At 50.0% G+C, this 18,891-nt stretch overlaps 1 protein-coding gene across 2 annotated transcripts in view; it reads left to right on the top strand.

Annotated features, from left to right (window-relative positions):
- The window catches only part of PLXNA4 (plexin A4), a 457,885-nt gene extending 439,409 nt beyond the window's left edge, over nt 1–18,476 (top strand). For both annotated transcript variants that reach the window (XM_030825648.1, XM_030825649.1), the window contains exons 30-32: nt 1,057–1,269; nt 8,710–8,860; nt 11,247–18,476. In XM_030825648.1, coding sequence (XP_030681508.1) covers nt 1,057–1,269; nt 8,710–8,860; nt 11,247–11,342 — 460 coding nt within the window. In that variant the 3' untranslated portion in view covers nt 11,343–18,476. The remainder of the gene's footprint in view (nt 1–1,056; nt 1,270–8,709; nt 8,861–11,246) is intronic.
- Nucleotides 18,477–18,891: the final 415 nt, after the last annotated feature.

Genomic DNA, 18,891 nt, shown 5'->3' with positions numbered 1-18,891 from the left:
GGCAGAAGAATCGCTTAAACCCGGGAGGCAGAGGTTGCAATGAGCTGAGATCACCCCACTGTACTCCAGCTTGGGTGACAGAGCAAAACTCCATCGAAAGAAAGAAAAAGAGAGAAAGAGAAAGAAAAAGGAAAGGAAAGACTTACACAAGTTTTAAAACTCCCACCATCAAGTGCCCCCTTTGTGAAGGCATTCTGGACACTGCCCTCAGGGTAGGCTTGATGCTTCCCTTGGTCCCATGTTGGACCCTACACATCCCTGGTCTTAGCACCAACAGTCCTGCCGGTTTGTAGTTGGTTTCATATCTGCCTTTCTATGAACCCACCAGAATGCAGGCTTCTTGAGGGCAGAGGATGCGTCTCATTCATCACTGTATCCCCAGTTGCAAGCACAGTTCCTGGTGGGCAGGAGGTGCCAACTGGAATAAGCAGGGAGGGGAAGGAGGGAATGCAATGGGGCCCATGAGGTGGGTGAATGTGGGTTTTCAAGCGTGCCAGCTTAGAAATGAAAAATCAGTCAGCTACACTGTACTTCTCAGCCCCAGTAGGAGTAGGCTGAGAGGCCCAGGCAGGGAGGAAGGGTGTGACTTCTGCCAAGTCATACAGTAGATGGCAGAGAGTCAGATACAAAGCCTAGATTCCAAGCAGTTCCTAAAAGTTTGCCAACTAGATGCTCTTGTACCAGGCTTAGGAGCAGACAGACAGAGAGTTAGAAATTCCACTTTATAGCATACATCATGGCTGCCTTTTAGGCCAAAGGGAAGATGATGAGCCCTGCCATCAAGGCTGGGTATCAAGTCCTCTCAAGTAGCTACCAACGTTATATCTCTGGATGAATTATTCAGCCTTGCCAGTCCTCAGTTTCCTGGAAGGTAAATAGGGGCCCTGCAGACCTGCCTCACCTCCCTTCCCTGGCACATCCCATCCCCAGCATAGAGAAGGCTCTTAAGTTCTATTAGTTCCCCGGGCTTCTCTCCTTCTCCAGAGACCCCTCCTACCCACACCACAGCCCCACTGCCCCATCTCCCCTGACCGTCTGCCTCTTCCTTCCATGCAGCCTGCCCCTAAGGTTTTGGGTCAACATGATCAAGAACCCACAGTTTGTGTTTGACATCCATAAGAACAGCATCACGGACGCCTGCCTCTCTGTGGTGGCTCAGACCTTCATGGACTCTTGCTCCACGTCAGAGCACCGACTGGGCAAGGACTCGCCCTCCAACAAGCTGCTGTATGCCAAGGACATCCCCAGCTACAAGAACTGGGTGGAGAGGTGAGTGCTGGGCCACAGAGTCAAGTCAGGGCCCCTTGCTGGAGCCAGTAGCTTCCTCGACGAAAGGTCCCCTCCCCATCAAAAACCAGCTGCACTTCCAGATGAGTCATTCACAAAGCCTGATCCTGCCACTGCAACACCCACAACCCCATGTCCCAGTGCTGCTGTTCCCTGAAACCAGAATAGGAAAACTTGGCCAGAGGTTGCCATGGTAGCTCAGCTTCCCTAGATAACATGCCCTGGAACCTAGCAGCTGAAATGTCTTCTAGGACCAGAAAGGAGATGTGGCTCCCAGCTCTAATCTTCACCTCCCACCCCCCAAAAAATAAATAAAAACTGTCATCATAACACTTCAAGGGGCCAAACTACATCATTGCTGCAGAAAAGGCTGGAGGCCTCTACCCATCTGCTCCCATCTGGCTAGCAGTTCCCAGCATTCAGTGGGGATGTCTTTGTCACTGTCTGAACAGTTTCTCACTCTCCCAGCCCCTTGACTCTTGCATGAGCTCTTAATGCCCTGGTTCTTGCAGCATTGTGATCAAATCCCAGTGTCCTGCGGGCCTCTCGTGACTGAAGGTCCCCCTATGAGCTGCAGGGCTGGGCTCCTCCTAGGGCAGCGCTGACTCATGGTAAAGGAGGTTAATGGTTTGTCTCAGCCACATCAGCTCCATATGCCAAGCACCTGAACTAAGCAACCAGCTGAAGCTTTATTTATTCATCACAGCAGCCCTGTACTAGGGAGAGGACAGGAACTATAAGCTCCTTTTATGCCATGAAGGTGAAGAAATATACATACAGAATGGGTAAGTAATCTGCCCAAGATGATTTAAGGAACCAAGATGAAACTAGATCCCAGGACTCTTAGCTGACTCCCAAATAACCTTCCTACTTATTTGCGTTACTTTCAGACAGGGCCTCTGCCAACCCATATGGTGCCTCTGTATGGTTTAAGAAAGATGCCCCTTCCTACAGAATAAGGTAGCCCCACACCGACTGCATAGTTTGATGAATGATGGGCTTTGTCAGCCGCAGCTCATCCTCTTGTCCAAGTACCTTTGTGCAGTGAATAACCTGCACAACTCTATATGGCACTCCTGCATTTAGACTTTCTCTTTATTCCAAGTAGCTTAAATATAGGAAACCTAGAGGGAAGCTCAGATTTGGTGCCTTTTTGAAGTGTAAAAGAGTCCAGAAGGGGTTCTTGACTTGGTGACAAAATGAACTTTATCATTTTGCATATGATAGAGACAGTCTCTGTCTTTATACTTGAAAATTGCCTTCCCTTATAAAAAGGAAATAACTAGGAGGGAGTAGAGTCCTGGCCACCTCAGTGCATTAGTGTCACTAAAAGGGTTTGATTTTGTTTTTCCCTCTCCCCTCTGCTCTTTGATACCCTCTCCTCCTTTCCTACGGGTGCAGGTGGTGGACATGCCACCTCGGCTGTCCAAAAGGAAGCTAACTCTTTTGTCCTAGTGTCTGATTATGTCTGAGTCACCTAGACAGGCTCCCACCTCCTGCTATGCAGACAGTGGCTCACTCTTCCTACAATAGAGCTGCCAGGAGCAGGCCCTCCAGCCCCTCCCGTGTGGACAGCCAATTCTTCAGAAGGGAGAGGGGGAAGAGGCAGCAGCTGGGCTGTTGCTCATCCCTGTGCCACAGCGTCATTGTGATAGTGCCCCAGGCGGGTAGGGGGGAACCAGGGCTGTGAAGGGCTGGGAACATTTATGACGTGTCTGCATAAAGGACACTTCCCAGGAACAGGCTGCGTAGTCAGAGCTGAGGCTCATGCATGGGCTGAGCAAGTGGTCTCCTTTCTGCTTGGTGCTCAGTGAGATTTGTGCCATGCAGCTGCTGCAGGTCACAAGTAAACTCAGTCCATTGGGTTATTTTTAGGAGTGATTTGATGGTTTCCATTTCCTATCCCGCTCGTTTCTTAGCAACCACTGACACTCTCAAGGAAGTCATCTTTCACTTACTTGAGGCCCCAAATCTTTTCTCCTTTCCGGGACCGGGGTACAAAGACAGATGGATCAAGAAAACAGCACACGGACAGGGCTGAGGTCAAGCCCAGTGTGCTTCTTCACTTGGTGATGGAGGGACAAGTCCACTCCCACTCCCAGAGGAGGTATCCTCCGAGCTTGTCTGGCTCCCTGGAGGGGAAAGTAAAGTTCGGCAGGGCAGACCTCACCTGGGACCACAGCATACCTGATCTCCCACCTCCCCATTCCAAGGACATTGGCAGCCCACAGTTGAGGATGATGGTAGAGTGACCTGGCCACGGCTTGGTCACTTCTGAATTTGCTCCCCTGCTGTTGGTCAAATGGAGACAGTCCTTCCAGGACTGGAACTTAGAGGCTCACTGCTGTGGAGTGTGCCCTGCACGAATTTGGGGAAGGTTTTCTGCACCATCACAACTAAAAAATAGGGCTTACCCTGCCTGGTCCTCTCTTCAGAGCAGGTAAAAAAGGGAAGCATATAAATTCAGGAAGCCTCAATAACTCTTGGTTGAATGGCATAGATGATTCTGCCAGTATGTTGAGTCTTCTAGAAATTCTTTACCCTCCCACTTATCTTTTCATCTGTCCTCCCACCTATCCCCCATTCATCCTTCCATCTAGTCTCCCACCAGTCTTCCCACCTGTCCTCTCACCCACCTTTGCGCCCATCCTCCCACCTGCCCTCCCTTCTCTCACTCATTCTCTTACCCATCCTCTAACCCATCTTCCTGCCTGTCCTCCCATCCATCCTCCCCCCGCCCTCCCTTCTCTCCTCTCACTCATTCTCTTACCCATCCTCTAACCCATCCTCCTGTCTGTCCTCCCATCCGTCCTCCCACCTGCCCTCACTCCTGTCCTGCCATCTATTTTTCCATCTCTTCTCCCATATCTCCTCCCACCTGTCCTCCCTCCCACCATCTCCCCACCCATCCTCCCCTCCCTGCCTCCCCTCCCCTGCCTCCCCTCCCCTGCCTCCAAGTACCTTGTAATAATGGTGGTTTGTAGCCCCACTGTGGATTCCCAGTATTCATTCCCCTCATCCAAGAATTTGAGCTTTTGCTTATGGCCAAATCTGGAAAAAGGGAGAAGAGTCTCTTGGTTTCTGATTAGCAGTTAACTGCTACCTTCATCTTACAGACAAAACTCAACAGTGTCATCACCATGAAGTGGCGTGTTGTGACCAGTCGTAGTTTTTGTGTCATTACCAGTAGCAATACATTTGCACACTTTAGTAGTGATTTCCTCCGATTTTAACTTGGAATAGTTGAAAGGTGATTCTTGCAGCAACATTGGCCCCACTTACTTGCCATCAGTCAGCTTTTAAGAAGTAAGTAGAATGGAGTCACAGCAGGCCACTGGGATTTGGACTAGAGTGTGCCACACATTTGAATGTCATCTATTATGTGTGTCACGGCATGAAAAAGGTTAAGAATTTTAAATATTTAAATATGCCTCCTATGGAAACCATCCAGTCAAATACATAAAATGGTGACAGCTCACCCTGGGAGCAATACTAGAGGTGAGATATAGAAATTTCATTAACATATTCATTAATTCATGGGTCAAACATTAATGGTATCCATCATGAGTGAGTTGGGTACTTGAAATGCATTGAACTTGACCCTTTCTTTGCAGCTCCTGTGGTCAGGGAGGCCACACAGATGCTCAGCAGGCCCCACAAGCATCATAGTGGGGAACTCAGGGTGTGGGGCCTCATTCTGCTGGGCCCAGAGAGACCCTCCTGTGATTCACAGAGGAAAAGACTTCTGTGCAGGGCCTTGAAAGGTACATATTGGGGATATCAGAGCATCAGGCTGGAAATATCTTTCACTCCTGCATCTTCATCCTTGAGGTGTGTGGAGGGATGCCAATGCTGTGTTTTTTCCAAAGAGTTTAGGGCATTGGAGACCATATTCCCAATCACCACAGAGCTATCCTAAAGGCAGATGTGAGATACGCACTGTCAGTCTCTGGGCCCAGGATTTCTGCCGGCATCCCACTACCCCATAGAAATCCACAGACTAGGACCCTGCAGACTGGCCAACAGTGGAGGATGCGGCTCTTTGGGGTGTTGATCTTTATGGCCACTCCCAGAGGCCTGATGTCAGGACCTCAGGGGTGCTGGCCTCCTCCCTGCTGTGAGCAACTCAGCAAAGAGAACCAGGGAAGGCCAGTGGTGGGACCAGCTCCTTCTTAGCAGGTCAGACTTGGGGCAGCTCAGAGGGGTCCTGAAGGATTTCCTGGAGATGGGCTCACCTGTAGGCAGAACGCCCACAGGAGCAAGTTCAAGCACAGGGGCCCAGGCTCCCCTTTCCCTTCTTCAATACACAGCCAGCAGATGAGAATGCTTGTTTAAAGTTCCTTAACAGGGCTTAATTGTGTTCTTCCCGATCAATAAGGCTTCCCAATGGAGGAGCCCAGCACAGGGGCCAGCATAACAGGAGCAAGAAGGAAGCAAGGTTCACCCGGCAGAGGTAGTGCCACATGAGTCAGCGTCAGGCACAAGGTGCTGGCTAGGGAGTGGGAGTGGGGAAGCAGGAGGGGTCAAGACAGCATCGGCAAAGCCCTGCAGAAAAGATGGGACCACTTAGCAGCAGGCAGGCTTGGAATCAAAAACAGGGTAGACTCTCAGCAAGACTTAAGCCCCACACCCACAGACACTGGGCTGTCAGTGGCCACTCAGCTCAGCTGATTTAGAACTTGCTGAAGATGAGGTCGTGCAGTTAGCCCACCTGTCAATAGTATGTGGCCACAGACATGCCCTGGTTTGATCCAGCCTCCCCAGTGCAAAGGGAACAGGAAAGAGACAGGAGCTGCCCAGCAAGGACCTGACCTCAGAGAGAGGACGATGTGTTCAGGAGAGGCATGTCACCCAGTACCTCTAGATGAGATGGTCAGGGCCCCAGCCCTGTCCTACCCTACTCTCAATTCCCTGCCCTCCACCCCAGCAGCTCTCTCTGTCTTTTTCACACACACATATATACTTCTAGATATTCTCTTTGGAGAAATGGACAGGACTTTTAGTGCGGGGCCATGAGGCAAGACACTGTGAAGGCAGAGTGCTGGGCTTCTGTTGTTTCCCCTAGCGATGGTTCCTTCACTGCAGACACAGTGGTCCCTAACCTAGGATTCCTTACACCTCAGGGACTATAAAGGCAGCAAGAAGGTCCCTGGCACTGTTTGCAAAAAGTCTGACCCAGCCACCTGCCTACTGTGAAAGGTTCCACAGCTGGTGAGAGAAATAACAGGAGTCTTTGCTTTTGATGACAGTTATGTCCTTTCCATGGGAACCTGGGTTTTTCACCTGGTCAGAGGCTCTGATTGTGTACAGGTGACAGAGTATACCTGTCTGGTGGAAGCTTGGAACTCAGATGAGTTACCAGAGTTTCATGGCTGGCTGCTGGCCATGGTACCAAAAGTGAGTGAGGTTATTTGTTCACGCTTTTTACAAACACAGCCTGTGAAGATAGCCCTTTACTTGACAAACGTATCTTGCTTGGTAGACATGGGATCCCTAAGGGGACAATGACACAAGTCTCCTTGGGAATGGCAAGGTTGGTAGCCACTAATGAAATCTCTGGTCTCCTACTATAAAATGGAACATTGGCATTTATTGCATTCCAGAAATGGTTACAATGAATCGAGTCTCCCTGCAATTTTATACCTGGAATGTCGTTAAATTGCTCAGAGCCCTGTGTCGTGTCCTGAGGTACCTGAGGATGTGTTTTGGGGGTGGGTCATAGGCCTTGAAGAGAACAGGCTCTTCTGGGGATGGAGCAAAGAAAGAAAAATGAAACAGGAAGGGGTACTGGGCCCGGAGGGTTCTGAAGGTGGAGGAGGGGCGGGGAATGGAAGAAGATGTGAAGGATGGAAATACAAATGAGACAGGGGCAGGGCAGCCTGTCTGAGCACCCACGCTGCTCTGAGAAAGGCCATGTTATTATGCCCTTGGCCTTGTTGCCTGTCTCAGGCTCCTGCCCAGCCAAAATGCTACGAGTTCAACAAAGCAGTTGGCAAAGTATCTGGTTTGTGGCCAGGGGAGTCCCCTCTGACCAGCCCCTTCCCCTTGCCAGGGAGCACAGCTGTCATCTCCCTCCCTCTGCCTCCCCATTTTCCAGACAGAACAACAGATCTGCAATCCCAGTACCACGGTAGCTCAGAGCAGGGAAGCCATCCCAACCCTCACTAGCCCAGGGATGCTCTGATGCAAATTGAACTGTCATTCCATTGCAGACCCTTGAGCTGATGATTGGGATGGCACAGGAAAACATCTCTGCCAGTCTTCACCCACCTCCTGGGCACTGATGGCAACAGTTGGAGGTCAGGGAAACAGCACAAGACTGACGGGGTCCTGGTTGGAGAAGTGAAGGATAGGGCTGGGAAAGACACAGGGCTGGGGGGCAGGGGGAGACTGTCCCGGAGCCTCTGACCAAGATTCGAGTTCTGAGAACTCCCAGGGTCTGTCACTGTCACCAATGCTTGCACAACCCCAAGAGTGAGTGCCTTTCCTTAAATTTGGTGCCTAGGTGCCTTGCTTGATGCACCCTAGTCCCTGCCCTGCAGACTGTCCTCCCCCATCCCCTCTGATCCTAGGTTTCAGGTTTACTTTCTCCAGCATGGCAGCCACAGGGATTTGGCATGGGCTGGATTAGGCTAGGCTGAGCTGGGCCACCACAAGGCCTTGAGGTTTATGATGCCCGCCTGTCATTGCAGTTACCTCTTCTCGTTTATGCAGTCCACAAGCCCAAAAGTGCAAAGGAGAGGGTGAGAAGTGGCTGTCTTGGGGGCACTGAGGCCTTTCAGTTCCTCATTAAGAAACTGCGCAACCCCCCTCTGGCGGGGGAGTTGAGGTTTGGTGCATAAAATGTCAAATTGCAAAAATTAAAAATGTAAATGCTGGCATCTAATTAACCAGTTGACAGCAGTGCACAGCTGCAAGTGACAGTGACTGATTGCCTTCTGCCAGTCTCTCCCTGAGCAGCCTCAGCCCTGCCTCCTCCCATTTAGCCCCAGAGAGCGGAGGACATCAGAGAAGTGCAACCGCTTGGAAGAGCCTTCAGGCCCTGCTGGAGGATATCCCTTGCATCTGTGGGAGGGGCGTTAGAGAAACTCAAGACAGTCTAGACCTCTCTGTGTGGTAGCTGAGAGCAAAGAGGATGCCCGAGCTGGGCCCCTCTGGCTCTCGGTTCCTCTCCTGTCTTGGCCACTCCCCAAATCCCTTCCCTCTATGCCTCCTGCATCCAGAGCCGCAGAGGGCTCTTTCTGGTTCGGACCCAGCAACCCAGATGAGAGAGAGACCACAGTGGTCCCCATGCGGTCACAGCACAAGTATCCACTACCTGGAGTGCAAGCTGAGCTCATGGCCCCAGACACGGTGCTGGGAGCATCCATCTCTCCTCTGTATGCAGGACTCCAGCTTCTCCCTACTTCCATCCCTCCGCAGGTATTACTCGGACATAGGCAAGATGCCAGCCATCAGCGACCAAGACATGAATGCATACCTGGCTGAGCAGTCCCGGATGCACATGAATGAGTTCAATACCATGAGTGCACTCTCAGAGATCTTCTCCTACGTGGGCAAATACAGCGAGGAGGTAAGCTTTGCCCTGCTCCAGGCCTATTGAGATGGAAGGGGGCAGAGAATGAAGACAACCCTGCATGCCTCCATGTAAGAGACCATTGCCACAGACACCTCCACCTCTGCTGGGGGAACCACCACTGAGGACCTGGGGCTGTGTTCCAAAGGCTGGGATGCTAGAAACCCTCCATCCCATAAATTCTGCATTCCTCCCTGTGCTTCTTAGATATATAAATAAGTGCCTGTTTCTTTTATATTGTCTTTTTTAATCCTTACTTTCTCTCCAGTATTTCTTCTATGTTTTCCACATCTCTTTCTGATCTAACTCTCTTTAAACAGGCACCTCCTCACTCCTATGGGCAGGCTATGTGGTATGGCATGGTATGGTATGATATGGAATGTTGTAGAATAGAATAGAAACAGAATAGACTAGAAATGAAACAGAAGTGAGTCAAAACAGAATGGAATGGAACAGACTAGACTAGACGAGACGAGACGAGACTAGAGACGAGACGAGACTAGACTAGACTAACGAGACTAGACTAGACTAACTAGACTAGACTAGTTTTTTGTTTTGTTCCCTCACTGGAAAATCCCACCTGGGGTCATTGCCACTATAGACGAGGCCTTCTTTCTGGCCAGTGCCACGGTGCTATGGGAGTTTTCTTGGCTATGCATGGGGTCAGGAGCAGCTGGGAGAGAGAGGCCCCTCAGACATCTTCTGGTCAGCCCAGGAAGCCCAGGAAGGGAGCAGCCCAGGAAGCTCAGGAAGACACAGGCATGTGCAGGGGCACACAGGACACTGCTGGGTAGGAGGAGGCCTGTGTCTTCCTGGGCTTCTAGTCACCTCTCTTGCCATGGATCTGGCCATCCTTGGAATCCAAATTCCCTGCATCTGAGCAGCAGCATAGCCACCTTCTCTGAGTGGAGGGTAGTAAGAGAAGCTGCAGCTTGTGCCCCAAGTTCTCTATTTCCTCCCATCCTCATCACTTAAGGAGAGTCCAAGAACCCCCAGTTAAAGCAGCAGACCCAGCAGGCCCAAGGCCTGGAGTCCTGCAGGCCATGAACAGCCTAATTCTGTGGCCCCTACAGCATGGGAAAGCCAGTGCTGGGTCCCTTAGGGGAGAGACCGTGATGCCAGTCTGCAGGTGAGTACTGGTCTGGGGCAGTTTTCCCCTGTCTGTGGCAATGCAAGGTAATAAGGATGCTATAGTGTGCACCAGTATAATATTCCAACCATCTCATCTCAGAAAAGAAAGATTCTGTTAGTCTATAAGTACACCTGTCTACCTTGGTGTTTAAATAACCTATCTATCTATGAAATGATGGTGTGTACAAATGACAGTTCTTGCCCAGCTCTATCCTGCCTCCACAATTAAAGAAACATTAACTGGGTCATGAACTCCAAAGCCCTGGGTACCTCCCTTGAGCCTTCAGCCTCCTTCTCATCTCCTTGCCCTCCCTTCTTATCCCTGCCCCTCAAACTGCAACATCAGTAGGTTCCACCCAATTGTCTAGTGCCTCTCGGGGGGCAGGCCTTGTGTTGAGGGTGCTCACAGATGTTATCTGACATCCTCTCCCCTGGAGGTGGATTAGTCATTCCTACATTAACAGTTGAGGACGTTGAGTGTTCAGACAGGTAACCTGTTTGGTCTCAGATCACCGAGCTAGAAACTGGCAGAGCCTTTACTCCATCCCTCCTCTCCTGAGTTGGAGTAAAATTCTAGCACATTTTTCATCATGGGCCACAATTGCTGGCTGTCATTGTCCTCTGCTAACTGCCTGCCCTCAGAAAAGGCTTTGGTAGACATTATCCATTTAGGTGTTAATGACCAGGAAAGCTTGTAGTCTTACTTTTCCAGGGATATTTGTTTTTTAACGGGCAAAGTGAAAACAAATGACTTTCTAAATGTAGAATTTGGGGCCTCAAGGAGCTGATGGAGAGGATTTTTATTTCTGCGGGAGGAAGGGTGGGATGTCTTAACATCCGTGAAATCACATTCCGGCTCCATGCTGAGCACTGCACATTTCCATCGGATATGGAACTAGCTGCTGTCTAACCTGCAGGTAACTGCAGCATCTCGGCACAGGCATCTTCAGCAGAGCTTCTGCCCTCTGTCTACCATCTTTTGTAGCCAGTAGAATGCACACAGTCATTCAGACATGACTGTGTGTGCTGGCATCCTGTGCTCACCGCCTCGCCGATGCTCACATGCTATGCCTGCCACACCTTCCCGCCCACGCTCCCCAGGTCTCCTCCTACCCCGCAGTGTCCTGTGTGCCTCTGCACATGCCTGTGGCTTCCTGGGCTTCTGACCACATCCACACCATCTTTGTGCCTCCTGAGAACACAGACCTGTACACACAAATGAGTAACCTCCCCGTTCTTGGCCCTTCCGCAGATCCTTGGACCTCTGGACCGCGACGACCAGTGTGGGAAGCAGAAACTGGCCTACAAACTAGAACAAGTCATAACCCTCATGAGCTTAGACAGCTGAGAACCATCCTTCCAGGGCCGCCCTGGAGGGGGACACACCAAGCCGTGCCTCAGTCTAGATTATCATCTTTACCAAGTGCAAGTTCCGACTGGCATCAGCAGCATCCCCTGAGCAGCGCTGTTTCTCTCTTTCTGCCTCTTTCCGTTTCTCTCTCCTTCCTGGATCTCTTCTCTTCCAGTTGCTCTGCCAACACGATTGGACCAAGCCACTGACCCTCAATTAGTCCAAGAATGGCCAGGCCCATGGCAAGGGAGCTGACCAGAAGATGTCAGAGGGGCCTCTGTCTCCCAGGTGCTCCTGACCCCGTGCATGTCAGCAGCAGGGTGCAAATATGGATGAAGAGCCAGGGACAGGGGACGTTTCTGTGCTGCTACTTCGCCTTCCACTTTGGCAGCCCCCGCTTCGGTCTGAGCCTTGGCCTAGGGAAGAGGCAAGGAAGGAGTTCAGTATTATCTTTACTGGGAAGACATCACCTGGCTCACCCTTCCCACAGTTCCATCTCCAGTGGTTCAGCCAGTGGTCTGATCACTTTGCAGCTGTGAGAAGAAAGGCCAAACCTCCTGCATGTGGCTGGAGCAGGGCATGTGTGAGCAGCTGGGAGGTGCTCCTTGAGGCTCCCTCTCCCCCACTGGTCTGGTGTCCAGAGGCTTCCTGTCCTCTTCCAGGTCTCCAGAGGGACCTGCCTGCCCTGCCTGCTCCCCTGCCAGTAGAAAGCCAGGCAGGAGAAAGAATAGCAATTACATTCCACCATGGAGATTCTCCTAACCTTTTCATCTGAATCCTAGCAGCAGAAATGTAACACAGAGGGGGAGAAAAGGAAAGAGAGTTGCATCTACCCTGGAAGCAGAATTTGTTTTCCATTTACCCCCAAATTCAAATGAGTCACAATCATAGTCATAGGTCTAGTCCATTACCAGAGCCCTGAGTGCTGTCAAGAGAAAGCATCTATCTCCACCCTCCTTTGTCACCTTTCATCAAGGGTCAACGTGAAATGCAGAGTGCATCTAGGAGATTCTACCTCCAGCCATCTCCATGGCTCCATCCCCACCATCCTTCCTGAGAACTCCATAGACGGCTGGGGCCAACAGCCTAGTCCCTGTTCCCTCTGCAGAATCTGGTGCCATTGCTATGCAGATGACTTCGTCACTGGGCTGTCCAGACCTCTTTGGGAATGATTTCCTCAACATCTCAGCTGTCTCTTTCATCATTCTCCTTCCTCATCTCTTCAGCAGTCATCCTTGAAAGAAACAGACTTAAGCACAGCCTCACGGAGACAGCCCAAAATGCCAGCCAACCTCAGCATCCAGCTTGTCAGGTCTGGGAGGGACAAAGAGTCGAGCTGATGGGCCTGGCTGGAATTGAGAAGAGGAACATACAAATGACCTCGGCCTTGGCATCCATCTCCCCATCTGTTCTTACATCTACAGATGCACCATTTTAGCCAGGCAGGCAAATGTGTGCCTAGAAATGGATACTAGGTAAGCAGAGGCTATGGGGAGAGATGGTCTAATGGAGGGTTCTAGGAACCTTTCATCCTAAGGAGACCTTAGGTGCTGTCTGGTCCGGTCTCCCACCCTAAGCAGGAGTCTCTGTTGGCACCTCTGCTCTGGAGTTGTTCACCACTATGGGATACAAGGAGAAATATCATCTTAGGTGAGGTTGAGGAGAAGGATTCAGAGTCTTGCCTTCACTCCCCAAACATCAGACATCGTTCCTTGTCACTCACTCAGAATGAGCCACCCTTGGGGAAGAAACCACACCATTTCCAGCAAGTCCATGGAGCATCCGGTACTTTTAAGAACACTTGCCCCTTTGGATATGAATATGTGCACATGTGTGTGAGCGCATGTGTGTGTGTGTCTGCCCCAGGTGTAGGCAGAAAGCTCAAAAGGATTCCTTGTCCTTTGTAGAAGGATTTTTGAAGTGTTCCCCTTCTCTTTCCCCTTGCTCATCCATTCATCCTGCAGCTTCAGGACATTTCAACACTTACTTGCTTTCTATGCTGAGAGCTGGTGGGTGGAAGGAGAGGGCACTTGTCCATAGGAAATCAGGGTGGTCACCTGCCGAGGCCTGGACCTCGGAACGGGGCATCATGTGACATCGCAGAGGACAGATGGTGGAAAAGACATGAGCAACCTAACGGGAAGACGAAAATGGGAAACAATGCATTGGAAGAGGAAGAAAAAAAAATAACCAAAGGTTTTGGCAAGTGCAGTACCAAGTGGAGAAGCTTGGCTTTTCTATCCTTGATCATTTTATTCCCTCCCAAGAAGTCAGTCACAGGACCTGGAAGGCCAGAAAGGGTGCATGTGGGAGATGGTCTGAGGAAGTACCTCGGTCACTACAATATTTTTGCACATATAAAGGGTTGGGGAGGAAAGAGACATGAACGTATTTAACACAGATTTGCTGGATGGAAGCTGCGTGTGTGAACGCGTGGATGAGTGAGTGCGTTTTGATTTTTTTTTTTTTTTTTTTTTTGCACAGTTAGGAGAAAAAAAATCGAACAAGCAGAAAAGAAAAAAAGACTTACTTATCACAGTTCTGCTGAAGCTTTTATTTTTTACCAGATGATTATTGTTATTGTTACTTTGGCGGTACAGGACTTTATTTTTTTCCATGTTTTTGTTATAAGAAAAACTTCAAACACCTCAGAGAAATAGAAAGGTTAGGAAGAAAGAGAAGACAAGGACAGACAAATTTTCTGGCTGTCCCCATTTCTCCTGGGGGAGGGGTTTGGGTCCAGTTTGACTTTAATTGGTGGGTGGGTTGTTTCTGTCACTGTTTGCTGCAGTCCCCATGGCCTGCTTGGGGACTGAGAAATCCGAGCCAGGTATCCAGAGCCACAGCCCACCTTGCTTATAAAAATTATCTTTTCTTTTGCTGTTGTTTGTTTTCCATTTCTTCCGTTTGGATTCTTGGTGCACGTGTGATATGGTGTTTAAAAGCAAAGACAAGCAACATTGTCAAAAAGCTGTCCTTGCCCCCCCCATCCCCACCAAATCTTTTTTCCTAACTCCCCCAGGGATCTTCCTTACCCCACTGGCCGAGCAAACATCCAGGGGCTGCCCATGTGGCTTGCGGGCTCCCAGAGAAAGGAATTGGGCCGACTTGGTCCTGTGGGATGGAGGCCCCTTCACGGCCTCCCTCGAGGCAAAGTTAATTTGTAGGGTCACCATTATGTTGAGTCCTGGGCAGACAGAAGGAGAGAAAAGGCCTTCTTCCTTACCTTCCCCTCCAACTCATCCCGTACCCTCCCAGGGAAAATGGTACCAGACTGAGCCATCAAAATCACTGACAAAGTTTAGGTGGGGATTTTTGCATTTTGGAGAGAGAAGGGCTTAAGGTAGCAGGGAAGAAGGGGGCTTTGTGGGGTCCTAAATTTTAAGGAATAAGTAGAGGAAGACAAGAAACAGAGCGGTAGACTGGTCATTTCTCCTGGGCACAAGTCCCCCCAGATGCAGCTTTTGCCCATTCTTTGTCCTTCCCCATAAAGAGAGACCCTGACATTTCTTGGTAGCCGCAAATAGTGCCAGTAAGTGAAGGCGGCCATCGTGCCAGTTACTTCCTCAGGAAAATATTTTCTTGCCTTCTTCTTTCAATATGGTTTTAAATTTGGGGACAGAGGATAACCCAAGTGTCCTACAGGCCAAGGTACATTCCAATGGCAGCATGATCCCTGCACGCAAAGCCAGCCCCTAGAGCCTCCCCATTGTGCACCTGCAGCCTGGTAAGTGAGCTTGGGTGCTTGTGAGGAGCTACGGGTGAAAGAGAAGTCATTTTAAATAAATCCCAAAGTTTGAGGCAGACTGTCCAGGACTGTTCCCAGGAAGAAGCAGGAGTTACCCACAGGAAAGGTCTCTGACCTGGTCCCCTCAGGCCCAGCTACCTGTGCCCACCAGCAGTGAAAGTTGATGTACTGGCCCAGCATCTCCACCTCCCCCACAAAACCAGGTCCCTGGTACCGTGTCTCCCGTTGCATGTCTGGCTTCTGCCTGTGCTCCTCCTGCCGCGAGCATCCTCCTTGTCCCTCCTCATTCCACCCTGCCTCTCCTGCACACATAGCCTCTATCCCAGGGCGATTTATCCACTTGAGTACAGGAGCTGCTCAGACCTCTCAGCCCAGCCCTCTGTGACTGCCCCAGCCCCCCGTCCCACCCCGCCCAAAGCTGCCTTCCTGGCTGTAGGGGCTCCCTCGTCTGGCCAAGGCCCTGTGGGTCCCCATCTGAGGATCCACAAGCAATGACTTCCCAAATGACCTCCACTGCAAGAAGAATCCTCACCACTGTTTCCAGAGCCGTGAACGATGCTGTGATGGGCCCACGTCTCAGCACCACCCTGTGTGACCTAAAAAGAAAAGCTCAATTTCCATCTGTCTTCTTTCCCAGGGCCAAGAGGACACAGTAACATGAAGTCAAATACTTAACCGAGCGAAGGGCCAGTATTGTTATCAGTCAAGGACAAACCTCCCACCTCACAGACAGCCAAGCAGTGAGGGAAAGACAGACACAGGTAGGAAGGTGCTGTGCAGGCACAAGGCCCAGAGAAGCCCCTCTCCGGGAACTTCCCCTGCTCCTTCCAGGAACAGTGAGCCCAGTAAGCAGCCCCAGCCAGCTCTTCAAGGCCTTCAAGGGGTCTTTCCATGACTGAGTCACCTCCAGGAGCTCACCTGGCCCCCAGAGAAGACCCACCCCAGGCATCTCAGTGCCCTGGCTTCTCCCCATGCCCCAAATCCCCCCAGCCATCCCTCCTGGTCCTCGTCTACATCAAGGGCCTCTTCCCCTCTTCCTGCCAGCTCTCAGGACAGGTGACTGGGAGGCCTTGACCCCTCAGCCTCTTCCTTTAAAAAACAAAACTGTGGGCCATTTATTTGGGATTTTGGCGTTGTTTGGTTTTTGTTTGTATATCTTAGTAGTTCGAGAGTAAGAAGGGAGCCCTGCTATGGATGTTAAGTCCAAATTACTTGGTTGGTGGGAGCAAAACCTATGACTTCCAAGGGGATGAGGAGAGCCTCAGAGGACAGGAGGAGCCTCCCCCATTAAAAAAAAAAATGGGTCAGGACATTCCCTGGATGAGGACAATGCTAGGGGTGGCATCTCACATGGCTGCTGCTATTCCTGGTGCTTCCCCGTGCTTTTGACAGATGGAGTCCTTCTACCGCCTCCTGCCACCTCACCCTACAGGCATTCTCTGTGTAGGAAACAAGAGCCTTATTTTCTAGAGTGGGGAGCTGAGACACAGCCCCAGGTAACACTGACACAGCTCCCGAGTGAGGCTGGGACACTCTGCAAACCTCTCCTCATGGTGCTGAGGGTGGCATGCTCTTGACAGGAAACCTAAATGACCACTCCTCTCATTTGGAAAGTAATCCACTGCAGTAAAAGTTTCAGACATGCAAGAGAGAGTTTTTGTTACTACAAATTTTTGCTCTCCCACAAATTTTTTTTTTACTAGAGGGAGTATCCAAGGTTTAAAAGTATATAGGATTTTTTGGTTGTAAAAGAAATACATACTCATCAGGATCCCAATTAAATGCCTTGAGTAGACTGGTGACTACCAGAAAGCAAAGCAAAGTTAAACAAAATGAAACAAAATCCTTCATATACAAAAAGAACTTTCTGTTTGTATTGGCAGAGGTAGTGAGGTGGTTCAGTTAGGCTGAAAATCCTGGGTTGGGGGAGCCTCACCTTATTCCATTCCCACCGCCTTTGATGTCTATGCTTGGCTCTCTGGGCTGCCCCTGGTACTGCCGAATCCTACACATCTCTTATCAGCTTTCCTCAGACTTTAGGGAGGCTCTATTAGGGACGGGTCATGGGAAGACCCAAGTTTTCCCTCCGCCAGGATTGCAAAAGCAAGTAGACTTTGTCTATGCAGCTCATCTTCCACCAATTTCTTTATGTGGAATTAGAACTTCCTTTGTTAGTATCTTTGATCTTTTGACTCAAGCACATTTTGGAAGGTCTCCCTTACAAGAGTAGAATTTAAAACAGAGGACACAGTTAAAGAGCAACCCCAAGGACACTTAAGAAACCAAGACCATTTCACCAAACAGGACTAATGAACACTTTCGTGCACAGAGATCAGCCGCAATCCAGGCACAGGACGAAGATGGGATACATCTGTCTGTCCTCATCTGTGCTCATCTGTCTGTCCTTTCCTCTCCCTCCCCAATGTTCTCGTTAGTTTGTTGACTTGTTAAACCTTCTGTTCTTAAAAATGAAAAGCTAGCTTACCTCAAAGAATCTTGTTTCCATTCGGAAACCAATGATTTTGTGTTTTAGAATGGACAGCCCTCCCGTCACCACTCCCTACCTTGGCCTGGTGTCCTTGAGACATGCGGTCTTTGCTTAGTCGTGTGTTGGCTGCTTTGAGCAGGAACAAGGCCTCCAGGCCCCGAGGTGGGAAGGAAGGATTGGATGCCACTGCCCTCCTCCCCACTTTAGCATGCAGGGGCCAGTCCATCTCTTCCAGCAGGGTCCTGCCGAGTTACCATAGCAACCAGCAACTCCAGGGTACCACAACAGACAATGGCTCAGCTAGCCAACATGTGGGGGTGATGCAGGGGTTTTGGCCCAGCCAGATGACCCAGAGTTGAGCTTCAAATGCTAGAGGAGAAGGGGAGAAACAGGATGGAAGCGTGGTTTAAGGAACCGGCAGAGGTCTTTGAGTCACATAGAGAAGCTGTTGAAGGAGGTAGGGCAGGTTATCTCTGTTCCAGTCACCCCCTTCCAGCCCCATCCCACTTCTGTTTCAAACTAAAGCTCCCACCTCGAACATTGACCCTTTGTTAGAACAAAGCAAAACATATCTTTAGACAACAGTGTTAAAATGAGCCTCAAATATATGTGGATGAGACCTCTAAGAAGAGGGTCTTATGGTTTTGATTTTTAAAGAAGAGTATCCTAGTAAGATATTTAAAAAAAGGATTAAAAAAAGTTTTTAAAAAGGAAACCTATGCTATTTAAATTGGAGCCCAGTTGTAACTTGGTAAAGGCAAGCTTCTGTACCTTTGTTATAATTAATTGTATACCTGTGTATGTAAATATAAGGCATTCCTATTTTGCAGTTCAGAACAAAAAAAAACTTATTTGTAATATAGAATAAAGTTTATTAAAAAATAATAAAAATGCAGTTTGGGATTTTGGGTGCTTCTTTATGTGACTGACTAGGAGGGGCTGGGGGAGAAGGCTGGCTATAAGATGGCAAGAGCTTCCAGCATGCAGACACATGGCTGGCACCTTCTCTCTGCAGTTGTGTGACATCTAAACTCAACCACCAGAGATGCATCCTTCTACTTCAGGCTCTGTTCTCAGTGGCAAGGCAGCCATCCCAAGGTGGCAACACTTCAAGCCAGGGAGAGTAAACATGTTACTAGTCAGTGCTGTCAGGAGACAAGGCTTTCCTACGCAGCCCAGTCAGTCCCAGAATCCCTCTCAAGGCAGCCCTCCAGGAACTTGCTACTTGCCCATTAGAGTTGGCTCTGGGGATGACACAAGCATTGCCATCTCTGCTTCAGGTCTTCCTGGCAAGTGACACCTTCATGACC

Source organism: Nomascus leucogenys, chromosome 13 (assembly GCF_006542625.1).
Source record: "Nomascus leucogenys isolate Asia chromosome 13, Asia_NLE_v1, whole genome shotgun sequence".
Lineage (NCBI taxonomy): Eukaryota > Metazoa > Chordata > Mammalia > Primates > Hylobatidae > Nomascus > Nomascus leucogenys.
Note: the sequence above shows the minus strand (reverse complement) of the source record. Positions and strands in the feature narration are given on the sequence as shown.